Source organism: Choristoneura fumiferana, chromosome 2 (genome assembly GCF_025370935.1).
Source record: "Choristoneura fumiferana chromosome 2, NRCan_CFum_1, whole genome shotgun sequence".
Classification (NCBI taxonomy): domain Eukaryota; kingdom Metazoa; phylum Arthropoda; class Insecta; order Lepidoptera; family Tortricidae; genus Choristoneura; species Choristoneura fumiferana.
Window position 1 is genome coordinate 12843013 of NC_133473.1, and position 20068 is coordinate 12863080.

At 37.5% G+C, this 20068-nt stretch overlaps 1 protein-coding gene across 1 annotated transcript; it reads right to left on the reverse strand.

Moving 5' to 3' along the window:
* Positions 1–14012: 14012 nt before the first annotated feature.
* On the reverse strand, positions 14013–15636 carry LOC141445531 (uncharacterized). Its single transcript, XM_074111364.1, has 2 exons — positions 14414–15636; positions 14013–14207 (listed from the first exon to the last, which is right to left on the reverse strand). Exons 1-2 carry the CDS (start codon positions 15305–15307, stop codon positions 14199–14201), a joined length of 903 nt encoding a protein of 300 aa, XP_073967465.1. The 5' UTR covers positions 15308–15636; the 3' UTR covers positions 14013–14198.
* Between the last annotated feature and the right edge of the window lie 4432 nt (positions 15637–20068).

Consider the following 20068-nt stretch of genomic DNA (forward strand, 5'->3'; position numbering starts at 1 on the left):
GATGATTTCGTGCCTTCAAAGATATTTGGCATTTGCCATTGCCTGATTGTGGTAATTACCTATCCCTGATTCCGAAGTTATCTCTTTATTGCAAGCTGAATAAACCATTTAGAAATGAACAAACTCAAAACCGAAAATATCAACGAGTATATTAAAGAAAAAAGGAAAGAAGATACTTAAGTTTAGTTTGCAATCCCTCATCATGACAACGTTATTTACGCTGTTCACCATAAGACTTATGAAAGTTAGGGAGCGGGAATGGTGTGTCGAGCTCTCTAATCGGGGGATTATCCCGATAGCTGGCATTATCCGGTGACGGCGGCCGCCGCTCGCTCGCTGCCGGCCGGACCTACGATGCCCTTCTGTTGAGGCTTTTTGCCGACCGTATTGGATGGACGGCGAATAGAAATAGTGTTATTTCATGACAATCTGAACAAAAAACAGATGTAACCCAACAGCCCCATCTGGTAAGTAATACGCACACCAACAATAAATCTTATGTCTAGTAAATTAATTGGAATTTTTTTACTGTCCACCTGGACAATACTTTACATTACTTTCTGCATGATTGTACAAAGTATCCAAATGATGCTTCGTTGTAGCTCATGACACGCTTTTCATTATAACAACAAACAAGAAAACTAAATGAAACATTTTCAGTACACGTAAAAGGCGAACAACAGTCCAATTTCCCTTTATACCGCTCAGCCGAGAAGTTGAGTGTTGTAGTTGTCAGAGTTGCCCCAGATATTACCGTATCTACGAGTATGTTCATTCGAAAGCTAAAGTAATTTATTTAAAAGTGTCAGATTAGAGAGGGAATTTACTTAGGCGGATACAGTCAGCAATTTATGTCGGCATGCCGCCACAGATGTGGTCGGTGGCCCGGCGTCGGATTGTGGCACTGTTTATAACAACACAGCCGGAGTAATTAAACACTTAGACACGAGTCTCGGGTCCGGTGGATAATGCCGTTACGCAGAGCGCCGGAAAACTTTTGCGTATCACCCCACTTGGGAGCATGGCACTTAGGCGCTCCGATAATATTAGTTTAATTGGCCACCTCACGCTATTATCTGATCTGATGGACGAGCGGACGAGAACTTTTGGACACGTGTCTATCTTCCGTGATCAAGTTATGAATGGTTATAAGTTTAATTTAAATATAATAAAGATTAAAACTAGTTAGAGAACGGTTCCATTATATAATTAGGATAAGCGGCGTGTGAACAGTTTGGAGACAATAAGACCTTTGAGCCGGAGATCACTGCCGGCCGCCCGTACAGGACGTGATCCTATTTGCAGTGGGGCCGTTCGGAGGCATCGACAGGCCCCTTCGATATACTGCACAGCGCTACGTCATTAAGTAGCTTGAAGTTTATATTTGTAATGTTTTTATTGTTTGAGAGAAAACGTGAAAATTTAATGAGAACCAACAATGGAAACAGATTCTATTACTTAGTTCATGTTGCAGTTTGTGCCTATTGTGTTCGTTTCTCATGAAATAATTAATTGAATCAAGAGTTGTAGTGTGCTTCCATTAAAGCAGAACAAAGACGCACGAATAGCCCATCAGTAATCACAATAGTCAAAATCATAAAAGTAATAGTAATTGATTTATTAATTAATTTATTTAATTTTTAAGAAAAAAAAGGGGCGCTAATAATTTCACTGCTACGAGTGTATCTGTCTGTGGCATCATAACTCCCGAACAATTAGATTGATTTTGATACGGTTTTTTAATCGCAAGCTAGTTTAATTGAGATGGTTCTTAGCCTTTTTATAACGGCAACACTACTTATGTATTTTTCTAATCTGGGTAATGTGTCACTGCTGTTATAAATAAATTATTTTCTTTCTTTTCTTTCCTTTTAAGGTTTAGTAAAATCTTTTGCGCCGTTTTTTTGAACTAGGGTAAAATTATAGGGGATTTTATATTTTTTTATAATTTATGGTACGGGTCTGCCTCTATGAAAGCTCACCCTTTGTTTGTTAGGGTCCATATTATCAACAACTACATCGCAAATGATATATGAAAACAAAGTCTGATTCCGTGACACCAGAACTAGGAAATAGCCGGATGTCCCATTAATTACGTTCATTCTTTATAGCTCATGCTCACAAATGCTCACGTCCTTAAATAAATACAGACAAATATTTATGAGCACAAATGTTTATCTTCCTGATATAACACCTGCTGCTGTTATAAATAAAAATAAAATGTTTTATCTGGATAAAAATACATACGAGTATTTGGACGTAAGAGCAAACTGCAGTTTCAACGTGTTGGTATGACGAGTCAGAATTATATCCTTAAATGTGGTTGGATTTGCGCACGTCAATCACAATCTCATTCAGAATTGCGGCGGACGTGTGACAAACGAGAACTTCTATAATCCAAATCTATGATGTAAGGTTATAATATCGACCGTTTCCGAAGTCGGTCTAAGTTAAGGTTATAATTATTTAAATAAATCATCCCTGATTTTCATTGCCGCGCTGTAAAAAATAGTCAGGAGGACAATTTGTGGAGAGCAAGGTGAAATGATCTTAAGACAGATACATTTGACCAGTTATTTTACCCGATACTATTTAGTTAAGTTAGATCACAACTGCCGTGTTAAATTGATACCCTTAAGATCTTCCAACAAACTGCATTCGAGCCGGTAACAACTCAAATTGCAGAATCGTGCCCGCTCAATACAGTTTTAGTTTAACTTTCAGAGATGAACTCACTCTAGTTTCATGGCATTGTGTTTATGTGTAGTTCATAGAAGCTATCTTTATTTTAAAATAACAGAAAAAAAAACATATCGTATCAAACATATCAAGTAATAAAGCAGTATCATCCATGCAATAAAGAACTACCCCTGTAATCCTATTTTCTTTGGCGGTTGTCACTCAGACAGGTTTGGATACTCTGAGACTGCTACTACTCATAATACTGGGTGGTAGGTGAATCTAGCGGCTGGAAAACAGGAATGTCACGTGTTACGTGCCAACTATTACAAGCTTGTATATTTTAGTTTCACCTGTCCCGTTGTCTGTCTTCTGTCTTTAATCAAATTTTGAAAGTTAAATTTAGTAGTGTGACATCCTGGTAGTCCAGCCAGGATCGTCTCCGCAGCACGGAACTCTTCAACGGTTAATAGCATCGACTTGAAATTTAGTGTGTAAATGTACATAGTGTGGGTGACAATGCAAGTACAGTCACCAAAAAAAGCCTGTATAAAAAATGAAATTAGTATGGTTAGGTTATTCAAAGTCAAAGTCAAAATATCTTTATTCAATTAAGGCTATAACAAGCACTTGTGAATGTCAAAAAAAAACTACCACTGGTTCGGAAAAACCTCTGTTGAGAAGAATTCGGCAAGAAACTCAACGAGGTATATTTTTTTATATTATTAAATATATTCTTTATTATAACGTTCATGAAGCTTGGTTGTTTGACCATTGGCATCTCAAGAAGAGGTTCGAGCCCGGGCTAGCTCCTCTGAATTTGAATTTATGTGGGATATTTCATTTGGCATTTACCAGGAGAAAGAAAACATCGTGAGGTAACTTGCAGTATGTGTATAGTTCCCAATCAGTACTAGGCCCGCGTGGGAACTACGTGCCTAACGCTCTAATTTTAAGACAAGGCCTGTGCCCTGCAGTAGGACGTATACCTACCGGGTGTGGCCTGTAACACGAGCAAATAATTAACATATAAATAGATCGTACTCGTCAAAATGAATGACAATAGTTCAGCGACTTATAAAAATAAACAGTTTTTTTATTTCTGTTACACTTTAAAGTTTATTCCAAGAAGCAATGTAAAGCAAAATGTTTGATGTTTGAAGGGTGACAGGCGACGTCAATTGAACTCTAGGATGGCGTACATTGATAACACTATTTAATATGTATGAAAAAGGGAAAATCTATAGATTCCATTGTCCAGTCCGGTCCATATTGTCCAGTCTGACGAGTTTCTATGTTTAGTACGAGTATCTATGACTATCTATGTTTTAGTTATTTGCTCCTATTACAGGCCTCACCAGGTAAGTATAGACCGATATGATGACTATAATATAGCTACTTTGTAGCTTTCACTCATGGATCGTCTCAGTGCAACGAGCGAAAATTAACTTCATTCTAATTAACTTCAGTTATTATAATGTATATCAAAATTACTTTCCTAAGTATTGTAGATACTTATATAATATGTTATGTACTCGCATCGCTGTTTGTTACTTTATTCCAGGTAACTAAAAGCCTGTGAAGTTTTTATATGAATATTTTAAGCAAGAGATGGGAAGAATCAGGCCTCTGCATACAGCGAAATGCTTACTCGTTGACTTGTTAAATGTTGTGAAAATGGGGAAAACATGTCTGTATTTGCCCTACCATATGTGTCAGGCTTCACCTTCATCTTATAATGCCATGCTTTTGCGGAAAAATGCCAAGCGGCAAAATACCGTAAAGCTCCAATTTAATAATAATAATAATAAATCTTTATTGTTCATTATCAGAATGTTGCCATTAGTTAATTATTGCCAGGACTATTGTAGACTAAATCAGCGTAGGTTTAATTTTTTCAAAACATAAGTGCATTTTTGATAGGTATTTTATATATTTACTTACGCAAATTTTTAAACATCAGAATATAATATTAAAGCGTTATCTTTATTAAGTATAAAAAAGCGTGCAAAAAAAATGTATTACAAAAAATTTAACCTACTACAAAATACCATGAAAATAATTTTCTACCAGCATGAAGATGGTGCAACAGGAGTTGGCATATAGTCGTCTACCTCACCTAAATGCTATACATTTATATATTGGGTTTCAATCACTCCTGCTGGCTGAGGCACCGACTTCATGCTGGTAGAAAATTATTTTGTTAAATTTTTTGTTATATTTTTTTTTCAGGCTTTTTAGTGTAAATAATCTAAGATACAGTAGTTTAATATCAACTGCTCGTCACCTTTAACGAAAGATTGCTTTTCCAATGCAGAGACGTTTATTATTGAGGAGTCCTGGTTCTTCATCCCGTTCCGTTTTACCATATCGACGCTTGAAAGGAGAAATTGACTAAGCGACATTTTTTTAAGATAGTGAGTTATATACATATTGGGAATCAGTAAATTAAAAAATTGTCGCTTAGTCAATTTCTCCTTTCAAGCGTCGATATGCATTACGATGAGCATACAATGCTTAGCAACTGTATTAAAGAAACTGAAAATCAACCCGTGAAATATTTGTTATTGAGTAGTAGCTCCTGTGGTCAACTTCTTCTTCATCATCAGTTTCCACTACACCAAATGATGATTTTCAAGAGCAAATGTACGAGTTACTACTAAATATATCCAAACTAGCTTTTGCCCGCGGCTCCGCCCGCGTGGTATTCGGTTATCGCGCGCTGTTCCCTCCTGAACTGTGAATTTTTCGATAAAAAGTAGCCTATGTCACTCTCAGGCCCGTGAACTATCTATCTCTATGCCAAAAATCACGTCGATACGTCTCTCCGTTACGGCGTGAAATACGGACAAACACACAAACACACTTTCGCATTTATAATATTAGTATGGATAACCATAGGTGTTTAAGTTCGATAGAATCTTGAATGTAGTTCCTATCAAATGAAACTGTAATAATTATACTGAAATACTATATTGAAGATAGAAATATACAGAATAAGTGACTTAAATAACAATGTGTTACTATGACGTCGAAATTAGAAAATTAAAAGTAAAACATTGTCTTTGACATATTCCGGGGCCCAAATGTAAAAACCCATTCACATTTAACTTAACTATAGCCAACTACCCTTTACTAAATTAAACATAATGTATATAAAACCGCATGAAGCTAGTGGGAACATTACATAACAAACTAAAAACCTTATTCTATTGGTAATAACAATTTTAGATACTGCACGAGAATGCAGTTTGCCATCGGAAGTCTGCACCTCAACTACCCTCACAATATCGTCATTGCCGCTATGGATTTTTACTATTCTACCCATGGGCCAGTGAAGAGGAGGGGTGTTAGAATTAACTAAGAGTACTAATAAACCTTCCTTGAGATTGGGCAATATTTTTTGCCATTTGGTACGTTGATTAAGCGATGAAGATAGTCTCTAGACCACGCTTTCCAGAAATGTTGCCTAGTTTGCTCACAATATCTCCAAAGACGTAGTCTATTAGCTGGGATTTCAGTCAAATCAGATTGAGGAATTGAAGTCAAAGGACAGCCTATAAGAAAATTGTTGTAGGTTTCATTATACATGGAATCTAAACCTTATTGTATCCTGGCCGACTCCATGTTCTTGCTGTTTTTTATACAGATTTGTATTGACATTGATATTGATTGTCATTCTCTCTTGTTTTCTTGTGTTGTGATTGAATAAACTCTGCTTATATATTTTACTTAAATATGTGTTTAAATCCAGTTCTACAATAGGTTATGGGATAGCAATTTATAGTCAAACGTTTTCAAAATGTCAGAAAGTAAAAGTTGTGTTTTTCCGCAAGAAAAACTACGCGGACGTGAAAATTACGTTGTGTGGAAGTTTGTAATGAAAAATGCATTGATTCTGGACAATTTGTGGGCCTGTGTATGTGGTTATGCGGAAAATGACGAAACATCGCTTGATGTTAGAACTAGACGTGACGACATAGCGAAATCTAAGATTTGCTTGAGCGTTGAAAAATCATGTTTCTCGCATTTGATATCGGCAAAAACGGCAAAAGATGCCTGGAATGCGCTGGCAAGTGCGTACGATGACAAAGGACTCGGTTCCAGAGTGCGAGTACTCCAGAACTTGTGCGCCGTCAAACTAGAGAACTTCGGTAGCATGGAAGCTTACGTCAATGAGGTATTGTCATTAGCTCAGCAATTGGCGAATATGAACAAGGTTGTTGATGACGAGTTTCTTGGTGCACTGATGCTCAAAGGTTTACCGACGGAGTATGAGCCCATGATCATGGCACTAGAGCATTCGGGAGCTGTTATTACGGCCGATCTAGTCAAGTCAAAACTACTACAGGATCAACGTTGGACTACTCGTGGAGATTCGAGTGAGTGTTTATATTCTACGAGAAAAAGCGCTACTACGAGTGACTCCGGAACGAGAAAAGCGCAGCAACACAAGGTAGAGTCAAAAGCGAAGGACTTATCTGGGCGTAAGAGAGAACCGTGGTGCTGGAAATGTAAACAAAAGGGGCATGTGAAGAAAGATTGTCAGAGCGACAGAAATTCTTCAGGAAACTGCGTTTTGTCGGCATATAGTACTGGAGCGGGCAAAGATACGAGTACTTCGTGGTACATTGACTCTGGAGCGACAAACCACATGACTGGCAAGCGAGGTTTGATGACAGACTTTAAATCGCGTGGTGGTTCGGTTACCATTGCCAGTGGAGATAAACTGCAGTGCACGGGAATAGGTAACGTTATGCTGTCGGAAAATGCGATATTAACTAACGTGTTATTTATACCTGAACTCTCTGTTAATCTCATATCTGTTTCTCAGATGATTAAGGACGGTAGTAGTGTTAGTTTTGATACTAATGGTTGTACAATTTCTAACTTTAGCGATACTTTGCTTAAAGCAAATGACATAGGCGGTGCTTATAAACTTCAAACCTGCAGTCTAAGGGCGAATCTAACTGTTAGTACTACGACCTGGCATCAAAGACTTGGTCACTTGAGTGGCAATAACATGAAGCTTTTGAGGCAGGGACTTGCTAATGATATTAGTTTTCAGGACGACCCTTGTAAAGGCGTTGCGTGCGAAGTTTGTTTAAAAGGAAAGCAGGTCCGTTTTCCTTTCCATAGCAAGCCTGATAAGTCTGTGGCTGCAAAGCGGTTGGAATTAGTCCACACCGATTTGTGTGGTCCATTGCCGGTGAATTCGCTTGGAGGCAAGAGGTACATCCTGACGTTCTTGGATGATCATACGAGGAAGGTGTTCGTGTATTTCCTGAAGCGGAAAAGCGAGGTGAGTGAATACACGAAAAACTTTATTAATTTAGTGGAAACTCAAACTGGTAATAAAGTTAAAAATTTGAGGTCTGACTGTGGTACTGAGTATGTGAACTTAAAGACTTTTTGACAGGTAGGGGGATTGTTCACCAGGTGACTGTGCCATACAGCGCACAACAAAATTCCTGCGCAGAAAGGCTCAATCGTACGCTGTTGGAAAAAGTAAGATGCCTGTTGTATACGGCAAACCTAGACCACAAATTTTGGGCAGAGGCTGCTTGCACGGCGGCGCACTTAATAAATGTGTCACCTTCGAAGAGGCTCTCTGGTAAAACTCCTGAGGAGGCCTGGACGGGTAAGAAAGTGAGTTTAAAACACTTACGTGTGTTTGGCTGTGAAGCTCACGCTCATGTTGATAAAGTGAAGCGGAATAAGCTTGAGCCAAAAAGCAAGCGTTGTATATTTCTTGGTTACGAACCAAATGGATATAGGCTCTATGATTTGACGAAACATATAGTATTTCGAAGTCGAGATGTTGTTTTTAATGAAACAATTTTTCCAGGGTTCACCGGCAAACGGTCTGTGGAGATTTTCTTCCCGACATGTGACGACGAAGCTGTTGCTGAGGAGAGTCGTGCGGGAAATCAGCCTGAGGTTGAGAATGTAGAGAATGAGGCGGAGATGCGACCATTACAGAATGTCGACGTACAGGTTGAGGCGGAGAGGCCGGAAGCGCCTGAAGTTTGGTTCGAGGCGGACGAGCAGGACCCGTGTTCTTCTACTAACACAGGCGGTGTACCACAAGAGCCACGGAATGATGGACCAGCCTATAATTTGCGGCCGAGATTACCGAGGACAATGTCTGCACTAGAGGTAGAGTTGAATGAATCAACTACCGTCAAGGAGGCTTTGCAATCGAGCGATAGTAAGTTGTGGAGGCAAGCTATGCAAGATGAAATTGATTCGTTCAATAAGCATGAGGCCTGGGAGCTAGTTGACAGACCTGCAGACAAGAATATTGTCAAGAATCGGTGGCTATTTAAAATTAAACGCGACGCTAATGGAAAAATAGCGTGTTATAGAGCGCGATTGGTTGCAAAAGGGTTTACTCAAAAGTTCGGGATTGATTATTTACATACGTATTCTCCTGTTGTACGACATAGTTCGTTGAGGATGTTGCTGTCTCTTGCGGTCGAGTTAGATCTGAAGATTGATCATCTTGACGTAAAAACTGCCTTCCTGAATGGAAATTTGAGTGAAGAGATCTACATGTCTCAGCCAGAAGGATTTATTAGACAAGGCAATGAGCATAAAGTCTACAAACTCAAGAAAGCCGTGTACGGGTTATAACAAGCGTCTAGAGCTTGGTACGATAAGGTAAAAGAAGTTTTACTGGCAGATAACTTTACGCAGAGCAAGCACGAGAGCTGTATCTTCAGTCGCCGGGAGGGTAAGCATACCATTATCATTGCTCTCTACGTTGACGATTTTTTCGTGTTCTACGACTGCGACAAGCTTGCTGGCAAGCTGAAAATGTCGCTTAAGTCTCACTTCACTATAAAAGATTTAGGTGAGGTAAAACACATGCTTGGAATTAAGGTAGATCGCACTAGTAGTGAATTAAAGCTGAGTCAGAGAACGTATATCGAAAAGTTGCTTGAACGTTTCGGTATGAGTGACTGCAAAGTCGCGAAAACGCCCTTAGACGTAGGTCTGAAGTTTTCTGACAGTGTTAACTATGATAGTAGACTACCATATCAGGAGCTGATAGGCTGTTTGATGTATTTATCTGTGACCAGCAGACCAGACATTTCATTTGCTGTAAGTTTTCTTAGTCAGTTTAATACACGCCACTCAGCTGAACATTTTGCTGCAGCTAAGCGTATATTACGTTACTTGAAAGGCACAATGAATTTAGGTCTACTGTACAAAAAAAGTAGTAAGCATGATAAGTTTCGTGTTTATGGTTTTACTGATGCTGATTGGGCTAATGGGGCGGATCGTAAATCATACACGGGCTATATGTTTAAGCTAGGTAGGAATGTCATTTCCTGGGGTTGTTACAAACAATCTTGTATCGCACTTTCGTCTACCGAGGCGGAGTACATTGCTTTGTCTGAAGCGGCAAAAGAAGCGGTATACGTCCGTGCGCTACTTACTGAAATTACAGGGCATAGTAATGCTGTAACTCTGTATAGTGATAACCAGTCTGCGGCAAAACTTGCCACTAATCCGATCTTTCACAAGCGTTCTAAACACGTGGACATTAGGTATCACTATATACGTGAGGCGGTTGATAATAAAGTCATTCAACTGACTTATATGCCTACCGAACAAAGACTGCTGATGTGCTAACGAAGGCACTGCCGAATTGTAAGCATCAGTCGTTTGTTAAAGATATGCTTGAAGTCGTCCAAGATTAAGAGGGCGTGTTGTAGGTTTCATTATACATGGAATCTAAACCTTATTGTAATCCTGGCCGACTCCATGTTCTTGCTGTTTTTTATACAGATTTGTATTGACATTGATTTTGATTGTCATTCTCTCTTGTTTTTCTTGTGTTGTGATTGAATAAACTCTGCTTATATATTTTACTTAAATATGTGTTTAAATCCAGTTCTACAATAAAAATGTCCTGGAGTTAGACACGAAAAGTTCGTAATATCTTGATTAGAAATTGAAAGCAATGGGCGTGAATTTAAAATACCTTCTATTTCAATCATTATGCTATTGAATTGCTCATAAGTCAAAATTTTTGCTGTCGTCATTCTTTTTAGATGAAATTTAGCTGATTTGACAGCTGCTCCCAGAGGCCACCATGGTTGGGACTGTATGCTGGTATAAAATGAAAATTTATTTGTCTTTGAATCATAAAGTTGTGGACGAGATTTTGAAAATCTTTGCTATTATGTAATTTATAAAGTTCTTTGAATTGATTATTAGCACCTTTAAACGTTGACGCATTATCGCAATAAATATGAGATGGTATTCCTCTACGAGATATGAATCTTTTGAATGCAGCTATAAATGATTCAGTAGACAAATCTGATACAACCTCTATATGGATAGCTTTAGTAATAAAGCAAACAAATATTGCAACATATCCCTTAGTAATAACGCTATTCCGTTTAGAAGATTGCTTGACATCAAAAGGACCACAATAGTCAATGCCAGTCCTTTCAAATGGACGCGCAGGATTAACACGATCACTAGGCAAAGAACCCATAAGTTGTTTTGAGGTTTCAGCCTTATGCCTACAACAAACAACACATTTGTGTATCACAGTTTTGATCTCTCTGACAGCATTTATAATATAATATTTTTGTTGTAAGCTACTTAAGACCATTTTTAAACCACCATGCATTAAAGCCAAATGTTCTTGTTTAATGACAAGTGTAGTTATATGGCAATGCTTTGGTAAAATAATTGGAAATTTCTTAGAAAAAGTTATATCAGCGTTGCTTAATCTGCCACCCACACGAAGGATACCAATGGAATCAATAAATGGATGAAGAGATTTTAAGCAAGATTTCAAAGTATTGTTTTTTTTTATTATTTTAAGTCTTCTGAAAAATAATGGAACTGGATACCCTTTACTATAGCATTAAATGCTGTCTTAAACTCTTTTAAAGAAATTTCTCCCTTTTCAATTACATTTCCTTTGCTTCTATTTATAAAACGTAACATATAGGACATGACCCGTATAGTCTTAAAAAGACAGGAATAGTTTTCAAAAATGGAACAGATAGACTCATTATTCGTAGTTGTATGACACAAATTCTGAAGAGAAACATTGCAGACCGGCAAAGGTATTTCCACCTCAGACAAATAAAAATTATAGTCCGAACATTCGAATAAATAATCAGGTCCATGCTCCCATAGTGTGTTATTTACAATTTCGAGAGGATCGGCCCCCCTTGAAATTATATCAGCAGGATTTAAAGTACTAGGTGTGAAGTGCCACTGCATGGTTTTTGTTAAAGTATTAATAGCTTGAACACGATTGCCTATATAAGCAGGGACCTTTACAGGTGATGTTGCCATCCAGGCAAGTACAATTTTTGAGTCGCAAAAAAGATGCACATTATGAATATCAATGATAGCTGACACGTGTGAAACCAGCTTAGCTAAAATAAGCGCGCCATTTAATTCCAACTTAGGAATTGTCAGTTTTGAATCAATTCCAGCCAGTCTAGACTTGGAACAAAGCAGTGAACGTGATAACGACCTTCAACCTTAACTTTTATGTAAATACAGCAGCCGTAGCCTGTAACGGATGCATCACAATACCCAATAAGCTGAATGTCCTCAGCTTCCGCTAATTGAACATATCGTGGTATTCTTATCATTGGCATATTTATTAAATTTGTATAAAATTCTTTCCAGATTTCAGCTAATGTCTCAGGTAAAGGTAAATCCCAATCTAAATTTTGTTTCCAAATCTCCTGCAGTATAATCTTTGCTTTCATAGTGACAGGACCTGCGAAACCCATAGGATCAAATAATCTGCTAATAGAACTTAAGACATTCCGTTTTGTGGCAAGTTGATTAGGGGTGGTTATTCCGCGACCGCTCAACTGGAATATATCATCTCGTGCATCATATGATAATCCCAAAATCTTAACCAACAGTTTATCCTGATCTAAATCCTTGCAGCTGAATCCTAGACTTTCCTGAGGGATATCTTTGAGCAATTGTGAACAATTTGAAACCCATTTATGAAGTTTAAAATTTGCATGTTTCATGATGGAATTAAGCTCATTTTTAGCTGAATAACTCCTTGAAGAGTATTACTACCTGCCTGAATATCATCAACATAAGAAGTGTTTATAATGGCTGCACTTGCTAGTGGGTATTCTTTTTCATATTTTTGTGCTAAGTCAATAAGACATCTGGTGGCGAGAAACGACGAACTAGTTAAACCATACGTCACGGTTTGTAATTGCAAGACCTTCATTATTCCATCTTCACGCCATAAAATATTTTGAAGACATCTATGATCAGGATGAATTCGAATCATTCTATACATGTGACGAATGTCGCATTGGATAGTGTACTTATAAGTACGAAATAAAAGCAATATCTCAAAAAGAGACCTTTGAACTACAGGGCCTTTGCACATTAGATCGTTGATACTATACCCATTTTTAGTTTTAGCGCTGCCATCAAAGACGGTCCTAAGCTTGTTCGTTAGCCTATCAGGACGTAATATTGCATGGTGTGGCAAGAAATATAAAGGTTGATCCTTTGGATTACAGGTTTTTGGATCAATTATTTTTGCGTGACCTAGCTCTAGGTACTCGTGAATGAATTTTTTGTACAAATCATGGTAAACTGGATCTTTGCTGAATCGTTTTTCTATACTATATAATCTTTGTAAGGAAATAGCGTACGAATTGGAAGGATTTATATCCTGTAAGTCTACTTTCAATGGGATCTTGACCTCGTATGTATTATTTTCTATTGAAACTGATTCTTTAAATACTTTTTCGCTGTATTCATGTTCTGTAAAAGATTCATGAAATAAATCGGGAACTTTTTCAGCTTCCCAAAATTTGGTTACGCATTGATCAAGATCAGGAGTAAGTGCTGTGTGCATTGTAACAGTGTTGACAGTTGTATAACCGGTAGACGAATAATATATCCAAGTTGAGTATTTAGCAATATGGGATCCGTAGGTCCACCTTCTATTTTTCCATCCTGTATAATTTTGAAAAATACGTCACTGGCAAGGAGTAGCGATATTTCCCCTGGAATGTGGAAGTCATTATCAGCCAAAGAAATATTCTTTGGAATAATAAAGCTAGATAAATCTATTTGTTTTTGGGGTAATTTGGATGTAATTGTGTCTATTATAGAGCAAGTAGTTGTTAATTTAAAATCATTTTGAATCAGAGATTGTAGAGTCACATTAATTCCTTTTTTGTACTATTTTTGCAATTATTGCCTAATGTGCCTATATTTTTAGGTAAGTCGAATTGCGGCAACCCTAATCGACTCGCCAAAGATTTAGTACAAAAGACGTTTGACTTCCGCAGTCCAAGAGCGCCCGCACGACAATTTTTCTATTGTTTGCATCGGTTACTACTACTTTTGCGGTAGGTAGTAATATGCACTCACCTGTAGTTTGCATAGTGTGATGATTTTTTACCTGGCTTTCACGTTCACCTTCCTTTGGTCCAGGTGCTGTAGATCCAGTCAGGTCGGGCTTATTCCCCACGTGTATCATTGTATTATGAGCGCTGGAACCGCAAATGAAACACTTAAATTCGTACCTACACGGCAGCGCATGAGAGTTTAAACATACTCTACACATATTGTTATTAGTTATATACATATTCCTTTTTTCTGCGCTTAAAGCAATAAATTGAGGACATTTGTATAATTTATGCTCCTTTGAACACATTGAACATTCATTTTTACTGTAATCATTGTATGAAAAACTTACGTTTGTAGCGAATTTAACACCATTTTCAAACTTGTTATTCATTGGACTAGCTTCTAGAGCAGCAGCACGTTTCTCTAGAAAGCTTAACAATTCATCATTGGTTACGAAGGCTGTAGCAACCCGGTCAGAATGGAACAACCTTGCTGTAAATGAGTCTACTTTTCGTAACAGAATGCACGTCAGCAATGAGTTCCACTCATCAACAGGTTGTTTGTAATTTTTAAGCGATGTAATGTGCTGTCTTACACTGGCTACAAAATTTCTTAATTCCGAGGCGGTGCCTCGTTGTATTGCTGGCAAATCCAGTAAACTTGTGACATGACTATTGACTAATAATGGTGGGTTATTATATCTTTTTTGAAGTAAATCGATAGCGGATGCGTATGACTCACCAATTATTGGCAAACTATCAATAAGTTGCAACGGTTCTCCTTTTAAGAATTTTTTCAAGTAACACAGTCTTTGAATGTTACTTAACCCTAGATTGTTATGGACCACAGCGGTAAACATTTCGTAGAAAGGCTTGTAGCTAGAAATACATTTGCCATCGAAAACAGGTACATCCAGCAGCGGAAGATGTGCTTGATGAGTAACTGGAATGCTGACTCCGGGGTCTTGAGCAAGAGATTTTTTCTTTAACTCGATCAGGGCAATTAATTGAAGGTATCTCTCTTCAATTTCTCCTTCGTCGCAGTCGTTTTCGTCGCTTAGAAGCTGTAAGCTTACTGAAATTTCTTGGTATTTTGCGTACGTTTCCTTTAAATTGTGTTTACGTGCGCCTAGGTCTTCAATTGTGAATATTTTGTCAGTATTCAAATAATTCTCAAGACGTGTTATAGAAGCTTTGCACTGGCCTCTAGCCGCGATCCATCTTTTACGCTCGGCTTCAGACATATTGATAACTGAATACGCAGTATTATATTCCACTTCAGATTGGGCACTATAATAGTCCGATTCAGAATCACTCACGGAAGTCGAGGATAGACTTATGATGAATTGTCACTATCGAATACAAAAGAAAGTGAAAATGGCTGAGCCAACGGGGATTTTTTTAAATGTCACGAATAAAATCACTTCATGACACCTGAAATTATGTAAAATGCACTATTGGTTCGTAATGTACGGTTTCGGCACCATGTTTAAGTTCGATAGAATCTTAAATGTAGTTATATCAAATGAAACTGTAATAATTATACTGAAATATTATATTGAAGATAGAAATATACAGAATAAGTGACTTAAATAACAATGTGTTACTATGACGTCGAAATTAGAAAATTAAAAGTAAAACATTGTCTTTGACAGGTGTCCCTGGTGTCCCTACAATATTTGATGAATTCCCTCGATTCCCTTAGTATTGGATTTGGTGCTTATGGGACATAATTGAAGGTATTCCTATACGAAACAAAAAAAAAACATATCGGTCCATAAATGACGGAGTTCCGAGGTAACAAACATAAAAAATACAACCGAATTGATAACCTCCTCCTTTTTTTGAAGTCGGTTAAAAATAAGGTTACTTCTCGCCGTCTGTATCTTTTGCATTTTCTTCCATTATGTCGCCTTAAAATGGTAATCTAATATTTTTCTTTCTATGTAATTTTGTAGGGCTTTTATTACCCTAAAAACATGAATTGTCGTTTTAGTTGTTGAATAATTAAAATTAGGTAGGTATTAACATTAAATATCAAGTCAACAAAATTTCCTTCGTCTGTGATATGGAGTGTATTGTATGTACACTCCATAGCCTGTGGGTTGCCGGTTGATCTGTTATTAATCTGTCCAAATTACCTACAGATTAGCCTAATCAAACTTTGATCAATAAGTAATTGAACTCCTCTCTGCCTACATTAGAACCTCATACAAAATTGTCAAGTGAGCACTGCATCATTATCATTATTGACTTAACAAGTTGTGGCAAATGTATCTACTTAAAACATTCGGTGTTTGTAAAATTTATAAAATTTCAGCGGAACTTCACCCCGACCGTTGCGAATTGGTCGAGATATTGTCATTTGAGAAAAGGTAAAATAGTCGTTATTACGTTCTATAGTAACATCGTATTCATGAATTTCATGATGGGGTATTTAGGTACATTTACCTAAATATAAGTTGCCAAAAAAATTCCTTACTCCTTCCTTTCCTTGTGCAATATTTTTTTGTGAATTCTCTGTAGAGTAAAGTAATTTTGTCCTCTCCATCGTTATTTGCACCTCTACAAAGTAATTCTTGATACTAATATAGTTTTAATCCGTGGCTTCGTTTGCTGAACTGAGTCTGGCAGTTGAATTAAAATTCCGGGACTTTACTCAATTCCCACGGGAATTCCCAAGAACTAAATTGGGGAATTCGACATGCGGACATCCCTATCTTGTGAGAATATTGGGGATAATAAGTTCATACCCTACGTGTTATTCGAGAGCTCCAGTTATCTTTATATCAAATTTCAATCAAATCTGTTCAGCCACAAAATCAAAACGTACACACACACACACGCACGCACGCAGTCACAAACTTTCGCATTTATAAAACGTATTAGTATAGTAGAATGCATAGTAATTCAATGCATTTACCAAAATGAGCTAAGCCTATCGATGTCAATACGCAAATGGACAAAGAAATAAAAGAAAAATCGTTAACAAAATTGGAATTAGTATCGGTTTCTCGCGCAGCCCAGTCGGATAAAACTTTAATAATGGAAAAAGCCCGATGGCTAAACTTCCTTCGATAACGACGTTCTCTCGCAAACTTCGCCCGTGGCAAAATAAAATCAAACACTGACGCGACGGCTAAACGCTGTCTGCGCGGGCCGCCATTTGCTTCCAACAACATTGTCTACAACTTTACTCGGCCACTTGTTTCGGACAGTATTACAAAGTGAATTAACATTATATATGACCACTTACGGTTTTGCAGAAACGCATGATCCGTTATCCCGTGAATATTTTGTAAAAAACCGCTATTTAGTGCAACTCTATGATTCTTGGAATATGTCTGCCAAATATGAATCTCTAGCTCCAGTGGTTTACGCTGTTCGCTGTCCATCAGTCAGACACGTTACCCCTTTATAAGAGGTATAGATTTGGAAAATATCTGGATGTTAGGTTTGGTCATAATAATTGTGATTTAGAGCTAGGTAAATTTGCAAAAGTATTCTCAATTTTCAATAAATTAAAATTAAATCCTTTGAATGATTAAGGTAAGCAAGATTTTTATTCTAGCGTAAACTGCCGCAGTCCGTTGGATAATGGGTGAATTACAACCTAGACCCGATACGAGTTCCAAGAAATAATTAGGCAAAACGGTCGAACAGGTAAACATTGCCGATTCGCAACACGCCCAAGCTACGTGGAGCGCCTCAATCGGCCGACCACCAAATAAGATCACTTAAATTCCGCAGCCGTAGTCTTATACCCGGTTACTACCACCAGTTAGCTTCCCCACACACATATGTGGAGGCGTCTTAGGTAATTACACAAAAGAAACTGACCCGAAGAAAACGTTTAAGCATTTCCTCGGCCTGCTATTAGATCCGATGCAGGATAAACTGTGAATTTACCGTCCGGCCATCGTTATTACTGGTCTAGCTAGTAGAAACAAAAACATTTCGGATTTTTACATTTAAGCAGTTTCTTAGAATTTTGTATAGTCAGGTTCATTGCTCTGTTTCTATATTTCCTTTAGGTGCTTTTTTACTGGGCGTGTGGCCTTTTTCGACCGCGGTTTTCGTCCCTTTGTAAGCAATATCAGGGCCGAACAATCAAATCGCGGTGAAACTTTGCCCATTGGCTCGTAACTATTGTCAAAGTTGAGCACTAAATTGGGGTAAGGCTAATCTTTGTGTTTTTCATGCTGACTAATCGGAAATCTTCTTTCAATTTCTAATTCCTGATGTTCAAAATAGTTGGCTTATGTAATCTCGTAAGTTTACGAAGCAGAGCTATAACATTGTCAGGGTGGAAATAGCTCCTTGTCTTTGTAAGTGAGTAGCTACCTAATATTTCCAGGAGAATGTAACGGTACTTCTAGCCGCAGCCCGGCCAACTTTGTAGGTTTATTGTCTTCGCTTGAATTAAAAAAGTTTTAGTTCAGGTCTTTTGTAATAGAACACATATTTATTGCCTGAAACGTAAAAACTGGGAATTTCTTCTTACAAATACAGGGCACAGAATTTATTTGCTTATATACTTAGGTGGTAATGTTGTACGATGAATTTAAAAAATCTCAAATAACTGTCTTTGTCCGAAGAGAAGATGGCGGGACGACTTGGACGCATACTGTGAAGTGGCAGGAGCATGCTCCCGATAGGAATGAGTGGCGGAAAAAAGGGGAGGCCTTTGCCCAGCAGTGGGACACCTTCACAGGCTAATAAAAAAATAAAAAAACTGTCTTTACTTTAATTTACGTAATTATGCAAATAGCATCACAATTATGCAAATAGAACATCTAACTGGGTCAGAACAGTATTTTTTATTTATATTGACTTTGGTAAAATTAGTACAATTATTAGTACATGGAGCTGGATACGTACAATTTTTATTTCTTGATTGTATTTTTCCTTACAATTAGACCTTACGGGCAATTCACTTTATAACCGCAGTTTTCCTCGTACCTACTAAAATACTCAATTATGTAAGTTGAGAAGGCAACACGGCGTAAAGCATGCTATTCACTATCCGTGCCTGCTTCTTTTGAACCAAACCGTAGGTAAGTTTTGCAACCGTCTTTTTTAAAAACAATTATTTAATACACGTCATAAGTTTTCATAAAGTTGCTAAAGGATAATAAAAAAGAGGTAAATCCTACAAGTAGATGGATTTCGATAACTATTGTCCCTTTTTACCCGATCGCTCCCAAAAAGGATTTTTGTTCCTTAGAAAGCTCAATTTCACGGCGTAAAAATAACCAGGAAAGATTCCGATAACCAATCCACAGAAGCCAGTTACCGGGGCTTATCTATTGTATATTTCATCACGAAAGTTTCTGAGCATTGATTGTGAATTTATAGTGCGTAAAAGTTTTTTAAAACATACAGACAAAATCTAGTTAACAATTCAGAAAAAGTAAAAGGCTGAGATAACATGTAATTTATGGGATATTAATAATCAACCTTTTTGGAATGAGAGTGCTTGATTATAACATTGTCATCCGATACAATGTTTTCTATTTATAAATTTAAGAAATTGAAATTGAAAGAGGTAGACATCGACTTAAATTTTTTCTAAACATAAGTAGGTACTAGCTTTTGCCCGCGGCTTCGCCCGCGTGGGATTCGGTTATCGCGCGCTGTTCCCTCGGGAACTGTGCATTTTTCCAGGATAAAAGGTACCTCATAGCCCATGTCACTCTCTGGCCCTTAAAATATCTCTATGCCAAAAATTACGTCGATTGGTCGCTCATTTCGACGTGAAAGACGGACAAACATACAAAAATACAAACTTTTGCATTTATAATATTAGTTTGGATATTAAAAAAAATAGTGTTTGGAGATTTTACCATAGGTTTTACTTATCATTCCACCAAATTCCACAATAATCTCTTTAACACACATAAATAAATACAAAGGAGTATAATACTGTAAATTATATTTTAAGAAATAGCATTTGGTGCTAGAATATCCGTTAATACTCGTAATTAAAATAAGAAAATTCGCTA